The sequence below is a fragment of the Xiphias gladius genome, chromosome 11 (assembly GCF_016859285.1).
Source record: "Xiphias gladius isolate SHS-SW01 ecotype Sanya breed wild chromosome 11, ASM1685928v1, whole genome shotgun sequence".
NCBI classification, from domain to species: domain Eukaryota; kingdom Metazoa; phylum Chordata; class Actinopteri; order Istiophoriformes; family Xiphiidae; genus Xiphias; species Xiphias gladius.
This window is the reverse complement of record NC_053410.1, coordinates 12,354,154-12,363,057: the sequence shown is the minus strand read 5'-3', so window position 1 is coordinate 12,363,057 and position 8,904 is coordinate 12,354,154. Positions and strand designations below refer to the sequence as shown.

Here is an 8,904-nt window from a genome sequence, read left to right as displayed (position 1 = left end):
GAGTCTAAAAGTAATCCAGCCAATAGTTGTGATAATTCAGTCTGGGCCAAAAGTGGTGGACTGACTGACAGACAGACTGACATTGCCATCTATAGAGCCATGGTGCTAGTGTGACTAAAAAGTTTGACTATGAGAAACAGCGCGGGGATGGGCTTGGATCTTTTAAAATTTACCCTTCGCGGAGTTTGTTGTTTTACAGTAACCACAGAGCTGTAAATAATTTCCACATCACTCTTCGCATCTGACATCTGGGTAAGAGAGAAGAGAAGGATGTGAAATGGAGATCAATTCAGCAGTTTAACCTATTTTTCTTTATTCAGTTACAAATATGAATATTAAAAATAAGAAATGCTATTTGAGTGTCCTTTAGTGTGCTTATATTGTGTGATACAAGATATAATTTAAGAGGTTGAGGCCTACTTTGCGTGAAGGCTTTCTCTTTTCCTGAACATTACTGTATATCACTTCCTCTTCAACTGGAACACCTGTATGCTTTTCAACAAAAATATGCAATGACAAAAGAGCATAAGATATATTTTAACAAATACAAATATTCAAGGTCCATCAGCAATGGTACAGTACAGTTCTGAAGCTTATACTTTTTTTTTTTTTTTTTTTGGATTTTATTTCAGCCTTAGTGTCAACATTAGTGTTGAGAAACACTGAATGCGCATGGATTTTTAACATCATTTGTATTTTTATAAGCCTACAGTGGCCCTCTCCCTCACTTTATTGTGAGGGAAAAGGCCGAACCACAGTAAAGTTCAACATGTCATTAGATTCCAATATGATTCAGGTTCGTCACCATGTCTTCACAGTTTTGAATGTTATGGTGGGATTTTTTAAACAATTCGATGCTGAGGTTTGAAGTAGGATACAGCATCTTAAATTGTTTTCAATGGTGAAATGAGTGGCACCGACTCAATACTGTAATGTCAGAGATTGGGGGAAGGGTGTTGCAGTTTTTTCTATTTAAGGAGAGGATCTAAAGAAAATAGAAATTGCAGGGTCTTGCTTGATTTAAAAAATAAATAAATAAATAAAAATAAGTGAAATAAGGTTCAGCTCTGCTCCCCACCCCAGTAGTTTTTGTTCAGTTCCTTACCTGGCCTGGTTTTCTCTTGCACTTAACAGTACTGTACACCATGTTCTCTTCAGCCTGTGTTGAAGGAGCAAAACAAATATCACACTGTAAATGAATGGCTTTGGAAGTCAAAACTAAAACTTATGAATCAATAACCATAATTGGTTCATTCATTAAACCTAACACTGTATTTGCGACCACAGACAGGCCCCAAATACCCCCACTTCTTATCAAATTTCAAAAGCTCAGGAGGATTGAAATCCTTGGGAAACTCTTTCATCCCCGCTGCTTTCTCTCATGGGAAAAACTCTGACCTTCAACAAACACCTTATTCATAAGGTTTCTGAACATATCTACTGTCGTCTCTACTTTCCCAAGCATTCACCGGATCGTGATCAGTCACTGAAAACAAAAGCGACCTTAAAGGTATGAGGAATAAGATGCTTTGCTACCGGTATACCTTCACACCTCCTGCCGGGAAAGGGGAAGTGCGTGTGGTTGTGGTTGTGTGTCTGAGAGGATTTTTAAATGAACGCGCTGCTTTTCTTCTTTCAGATGCTTCCCACTGTGATGGCATGCAACTTGGCCTGCAAGTAAGGAGGACGCCTATCTACGCCTTTTCACACCACATGCTGGGAGAGGGGACTGAAAGGGAGGGGGAAGTGTGTATGTTTCAGAAAAGTTTGTTGGTGGTGTGTGTGTGTGTGTGTGTGTGTGTGTGTGTGTGTGTGTGTGTGTGTGTGTGTGTGTGTGTGTGTGTGTGTGTGTGTGAGAGAGAAAGGTCAAGAAATGTCAAAGGGGGCGTGGTTGATAACAATAGATCAATAAGAGCTGTCAAAATTTGATAAGAAGTGGGGTATTACTCTCTCTCACTATTAAAAAATATGTATAAGGATCGTATTAGCCTAATTATCAAGATGTATTATTATTATTATTCGGCCAATTATTTGTAAAAAATTGTGTTAGGAAATGATTCATCATATCTTACCGTCGCTGCGAATGATGATTCTGCTTCGTTCTGTTCTAAAAGTGAAACAAGGAAAACTACGCTTAATGACTTTCAGTGTTCAATGATAGACATGCAATATAGTCTACATTTAAAGTAAAAATATTTATGAATAACAAATATTTTTCCCATTATTAGATTTATCAATGTTCGGCATAGACTTACTTTTTCCTTTTAGCATATACCAGATGAACAAGGCCACCATTAAAATGAAGAGCAACACACTCAATGGGATGATGATGATGCTCTTTAGGTGAATGGAAAAACTGCAGCATGAACTTAAAGCACACAAAGCAAATGAATTAAAATAAATCAATTGCCCTTGTTTAAACAGTCCAACAATGTAGACTAAAGTCTATTTATCATCCTGATCATATGCAGCAGATATACTTTATCTAACAGTCTTATATATTAGTTTGTATAGAGATTCTTTTATCTGACTTTTTTAATTGACCATAAAACGGCCAGATTTCTCTACTGTATGTTAATGCAAAGACTTCTGACCTGGTACGTGTATCGTCTTCAGAAACAGAAGGATTCACAGTTTCACGGGGGGGTGATAAACCTGTCGTTGTGGTTAAACCTGTTGTTGCATGTGTGGCTATAAACAAGACAAGGATTTGTTGAATAATATCTCAGTAATGAATCCTAATATTTATTCTCTATCTAATCCAAATATTACAAATGGCTGTGCTTGAAAAATGATTATAAACATATACTTCATACTTTCTGATTTGGAGTACTTACTAGTGGTAGGTTTCGCAGTAACAGTGAGATGCACTGGCATCTGTAAGTCTCCTGTAGCACACGAATACCAGCCACTGCTCTTTGTCGTCAGTCCACTCATAGTCACAGTGAAAACACCAGGGACCCTTGTAGTGATGGTCACTGTTGTTCCGTCTATCGATCCTCTTGTCCCAGTCACGCAGTTCCCGCCCAGCCTGCAAAATCTCTTTTCTCCAGCGTTTCTATACTTACAACTGATGTTTACACTATGTCCATTAAACCCTTTAATCTCCTGATGGTCCACGTAGAGGCGGGGGCTGCCTTAGGGGAAAACAAATCCAATAGAAAATTGTGGGAATCCTAATATCAATCAGTCTCCGTAGCAAACAACAAGACCCTCCTCAGTGTTCTTCCTCCAAATTGTTTAAATTGCACAAAGGATTAGAAATGTGCTTAAAGGTGCTTTAAGGCCTCTTACCTCTGGTGACTGACAGATGAAAATACTGTCCGACATCTCTCCCTCTGTTAATCTCCACAGAACACCAGTAATGAGTGTCCTGATCCGTCAGATCTTTTATAGTCACCGTGAAGATTCTTTGTTTTTTGTCATCAGAGATGGAAAACCTTCCCGATCCATAATTTTGGTTTGTTTTAACTACATAAGAGCAGGAGGCAAAATAATATCCTCCACACAAGTATTTCACATGGTTAATGTATTGTGAGTCATAGAGACATGGGATAGTGATCGACTCTCCAGCTTTCACTGACACTTCACTGACTGCGGTTATGCTGTGAATTCCTGCAACAAGAACAAATACGGCATTTTAATGGATAAATTCACTAACAGTATCTTCCTTTATATAACCTGCCTATTTTAGATGTTAATATTCCTGTAGCCGTTTTACATATTAAATCAAAATTAGATACAAAACTGGAGGCTATTACTTGTCTAAGTGACAGTTATTATTAGTATCATCTATGAAATGACCCTTAGAAGCATAAGATATATACACAATTCAATAAAATCTCGCCTGGGACTGACCTGTGAGTGCAGCGAGGATGACAAGAAAGCTGTGATGAACAGCCATGTCAGTGAGTAGAGTCAGACTCAACAACATGAACCAGTATACAGAAGTGAATGATCAGTCTGTTAGTTTGCAAGGCTGATCGTCCACTTCCTTATATTACAACATTTTGCAAATGCAACGGTTCAATTCTGTCTTTCTCCTACTGTAAGGACTTTGCATTACACCGGTTAGTTAGATTATGTGTGTATGTATCTATGCAGCTAGAATGCACTTTCAGAATATAGTTTGCTGTAGACGTGAGTGTAAGGTCCAGTGAATACAGAATTTCCAAAGAAGAGATCAACATTCAAGGTGTATGGACTGAAATGTGTTCGTTTATTTAAAACATACCAGTTACCTTAGTTACAATTGAATACTTGATAAAAATCTAAAATCTCTTGCCATATATCATTCTATTTGCATTCAACACAGCTGTGGTTATGGGAGCTTTTCGTAGGTTTTTGGTTTTGGTGAAATACAATGAGTGTGATTTCCGAAAAAAGCCCCTCAGTTTGACTGGTGAGAAACCACTGAGCAATCCTTAACTGAAAGACCAGTTTGAGTAACAACAGAGGAGACGTGTTAAGTTGAAGAGTTGAGGATGAAACTCTCGACTGCTCTGCAGGTCTCAATTGTTTTATTGCTCCTCTTACTTTTATCGTAATGTTGCTCATAGAAATGTTCTTTACACTGCAAACGTTCTTTTAGCCACATTCAGTTGCATTTTATAATCATTTATTCTATAAATCCGCAATATCACTGAATATACATTAAAGTTCATATATTGAATAAAAATAACCTATGAGTTCCTAAACATCCTGAAAATATTCAGGATTATTCTTTAATGTGAGTTTTAAGCCTAATAAATAGTACAATAAAACCAAACAAAAAGCTCAATGCTTCTTTGTAATGTTTTGCAGCTATGCGGTGGGGGGGGTGTAACAGCTCAAAATGTGGAAAAAAAGGAGAAGCAAGAATTTACAGCACAACCAAAGGACAACAAAATGCAACAGTGTTCTGAAAATAAAAACCCTGACAACCCAGAAATGGACAGATAAGACAACATTTAAATATTTTGGTGTTGCTGAGCCAACGTGCTGTATATAACGTCAGTATCTTGTGCTTCAACCTGCTAGAAAACAGAAGCAAATATGACAATTAGGAAGGAAGAGCAAAGATGAAAAATAAATGAATAAATCAATTAAGTGGCTCAGGTAAAGGGCAACATTCTCTGACTACTGAGACCATGAACAAAATTATCTGAAACAACTGAAATACAGGACACGAGAAACACAATGCGCAGTTTGGTCCAGTTGTTTTAATATTTACCCTTTTTACTGTTTGTTGTTTTAAGTTAACCATAGAACTGTACAACACGTCCACGTCACTTTCAGCATTCGATCTCTGGGAGGGGGCAGAGAGAGATATTAAACAGAGAATGGGAAAAAAAAACACTTAATGTTTATTTTTTTTTACGGATTTCAAACGATTTTATTCCGCGGCTCTTGGTGCAATAAGAACTTAGATTTAAATCCCATTGTTTGTCTTTTAGAGTACTTGTGTTGTTTAATACAAACTTTCGACTTTTAGCGTGTTAGGGTTACCTAGCCTGATGTTTTTTTCATGTACCCAACATTACAGTGTGTGACTTTCTCTCCAGCCTGTGTTGAAGGTGTAAACCAAATGTCAGAGGACTTTCTCAAACCTTGCTTTATGCAGTTTCAAAAATACATCGAGTAGAACACATCTATAGTACATTAAAAAACAGAATTACCATCTATACTAAAATTGTGAAGATATGATACACTGTGTTGAAATGGTAAACCAAAATGAACGGCTTCTGAGGTGTTCAATCTGGCAGTATACAGTTCAAATTTGATTTTATTATTACCATGTTTATGAAAACAGTCACCATGAACTATTTTTAACAGAGAGATCCTTTTTAAGGCTAACATATGAGAGAAATATCTTTGAAGATTCTCTGTCATCCAGGTCATGGTATTCTGTAAGTGCTATGCAAAGGCAAGTGGGCTCGCTTGAAGTTCTTGAAGACGTTTCATCCTCTCATCTGAAAGGCTTCTTCAGTTCTAAGAAGTTTGAGTAAAACACTACCACGCTGGTCATTGATCATACATTCTATAGCTGTGAACTGAAAACCAAAAAGGAACAGGATATTCTCTGAAAATTTTACACTGCACGATTCACTCACACACACACACACACGTATGTCTATATCGGGAGATGGATCAGCATGTCTTACCCTCGTCATGGCCGGTGATTCTGCATTGCTTTGCCCTAAAGGTTAAAGAGAATCCAAAGTGTAATGATAATGCAGAATAATCCAAATTTAATGTTAAAATATTTAAGAATTACAAACATGTTTGTTATGAATTCTATTTATCAAAGTTCAGTATAGACTCACTGTGCTTTTTCAACATAAACCAGATGAAAAAGGCCACCATTACAATGAAGATCAACAAACTCAGAGAGAGGATGAGGATCTTTAGGTCAGCTGAAAAACTGCAGCATATATTTTGAGCACACAATATAAATTAGTTACAATAAATAGCCTGTTCTTGTTCAAACAATGCAACAATATAATGTAGAATTTATGAATCTTATAGTTTTATATGGTAGTTATAACTAATTAATCTCATGTTCCATGTAAGTGTAAGTTATACTAGAGTGTCTTTAAAAACATTTATAGAGAGACTCACTTACAAGGACTGTTTTAGTTGACCACTGAATGGCCACAGTTAAAATACTGCATGTAAATGCAAAGACTTCTGACCTGTTCTGTGCTCTGTCTCCAAGAACAGTGGGTGAAAAGTCGGTTGAGCTTCTTGTTGTTGCAAGCGTGGCTATAATTCAAAACAAGAAAATGATGAGCAGAGTAATATGATAATGATTAATCCTAATATCTCTTAAAATAACACCAAACATTTACAAATAATTTGTAATCACATGGAGTACTTACTAGTGGTAGGTTTCTCAGTAACAGTGACATGCACTGGCATCTGTAAGTCTCCTGTAGCACACGAATACCAGCCACTGCTCTTTGTCGTCAGTCCACTCATAGTTACAGTGAAAACACCAGGGACCCTTGTAGTGATGGTCACTGTTGTTCCGTCTATCGATCCTCTTGTCCAAGTCACGCAGTTCCTGCCCAGCCTGCAAAATCTCTTTTCTCCAGCGTTTCTATTCCTACAATTGATGTTTACACTATGTCCATTAAACCCTTTAATCTCCTGATGGTCCACAGAAAGACCGGGTGCACCTTGAGGGAAAACAATTAGTATTTAATAGAAAATTGTGGGTATAATAACTGGCAGATATTGGTGATGTTTTAAAGGTATGTGTTTTGCATATACAGTAGTTGCAGCTGGTAGATAAAAATTCCTTAAGACTTCACATTTATTTTCGTTACTGTACAAAGTAACTGTAAAAAAAAAATAAAAAAATTAATAATGTTTACACTATGTCTAGTAAACCCTTTAATCTCCTGATGGTCCACGTAGAGGCGGGGGCTGCCTCAGGGGAAAACAAATCCAATAGAAAATTGTGGGAATCCTAATATCAATCAGTCTCCGTAGCAAACAACAAGACCCTCCTCAGTGTTTTTCCTCCAAATTGTTTAAATTGCACAAAGGATTAGAAATGTGCTTAAAGGTGCTTTAAGGCCTCTTACCTCTGGTGACTGACAGATGAAAATACTGTCCGACATCTCTCCCTCCGTTAATCTCCACAGAACACCAGTAATCAGTGTCCTGATCCGTCAGATCTTTTATAGTCACCGTGAAGATTCTTTGTTTTTTGTCATCAGAGATGGAAAACCTTCCCAATCCATAGTTTTGGTTTGTTTTAACTACATAAGAGCAGGAGGAAAAAGAATATCCTCTACACAAGTATTTCACATGGTTAATGTATTGTGAGTCATAGAGACATGGGATAGTGATCGACTCTCCAGCTTTCACTGACACTTCACTGACTGTGGTTATGCTGTGAATTCCTGCAACAAGAACAAATACGGCATTTCAACATCATCTGACATGAGGAGCACAAAGATTAGGAAACACATATATGAACAGTTTTAACATGAACCCTGTGACTGACCTGTGAGTCCAGTGACGATGAGAAGAATTCTGAGATGAACAGCCATGTTGGTAGGTGAACAGAGTAAGACAGAACAGTCTAAAATAAATCCTTCTTCCTCTTAAGTAAGACAGTTACATTACATTATATTGCATGATGCCACATGTTGCTTGGGTTGTGTACTTACAAGTGAGCGTTGTGCAAGGTAAGTCATCCATCCATACATTATATGTGAACTGGTTTTTGTCCTCCTGGAGCTACAAATCGAACATTCTCCACAATATCAGGCAACCTACTTATGAGAAAAATGAAGGGACTGGTGAAAGGACTGATAAAAAAAACAATCAGATAATCAGCAAGAGTGGCAAAACTGGCATGTGGACTACGATAAGGGATAAAAATGAATTGAGGTTCTCTGTCAATAAAGACAGTCTTCAATGGCGAGATTTGAACTTAGTAGTTGGGTAAAAGCCATTTCTGTTATTTGGTCAATTTCAGTGGCCTCTAAACCGCCCTTGACCCACATTTATCTAACTCAGCGCGTCTTGTGAAGCCAAATTCCCCGCCATAACTTTAAAGTCTATTTTTTCATCTGGTATACCTTTTTCTGGGCTGCTACATGTTGATTAGGAACCATGGTAGTACAGAGCACTTCATGATTTGTGAGTGCGACAACGGATAATTGAAATATGACATTAATCTCATCTTTTATCCCGTTGTGTGACAATTATTTGCTTTCTCCTGTCCAATTGGTGGCTTAATTTGTACATTATTCGACTAGTCACTTTGCTTACACAAGTTTGCCGTTATGGAGTGTATACATGTGTTATACTAAATACTTGCAAACCCATCTTAAATGTAGGTAAAGCTATTTATATTTAACAGTTTTATGAATGTGAAGAGCACTCATACACTGAATATGTCAAAAC

At 37.3% G+C, this 8,904-nt stretch overlaps 1 protein-coding gene and 1 long non-coding RNA gene across 2 annotated transcripts in view; both read right to left on the bottom strand.

Moving 5' to 3' along the window:
* LOC120796165 overlaps positions 1-3,945 on the bottom strand; it is a 4,836-nt gene extending 891 nt beyond the window's left edge. The window contains exons 1-9 of the mRNA XM_040138619.1: positions 3,859-3,945; positions 3,295-3,615; positions 2,838-3,137; positions 2,595-2,691; positions 2,256-2,368; positions 2,073-2,107; positions 1,106-1,159; positions 421-492; positions 174-248 (exon numbers count right to left, since the gene is read on the bottom strand). Of these exons, the coding sequence (XP_039994553.1) occupies positions 174-248; positions 421-492; positions 1,106-1,159; positions 2,073-2,107; positions 2,256-2,368; positions 2,595-2,691; positions 2,838-3,137; positions 3,295-3,615; positions 3,859-3,934 (1,143 nt within the window). The 5' untranslated portion in view covers positions 3,935-3,945. The remainder of the gene's footprint in view (positions 1-173; positions 249-420; positions 493-1,105; positions 1,160-2,072; positions 2,108-2,255; positions 2,369-2,594; positions 2,692-2,837; positions 3,138-3,294; positions 3,616-3,858) is intronic.
* Positions 3,946-7,874: 3,929 nt separating this feature from the next.
* LOC120796166 lies at positions 7,875-8,262 on the bottom strand. Its single transcript, XR_005708343.1, has 3 exons — positions 8,163-8,262; positions 7,997-8,025; positions 7,875-7,892 (listed from the first exon to the last, which is right to left on the bottom strand). It is a non-coding gene; the product is annotated as an uncharacterized LOC120796166 (long non-coding RNA).
* Between the last annotated feature and the right edge of the window lie 642 nt (positions 8,263-8,904).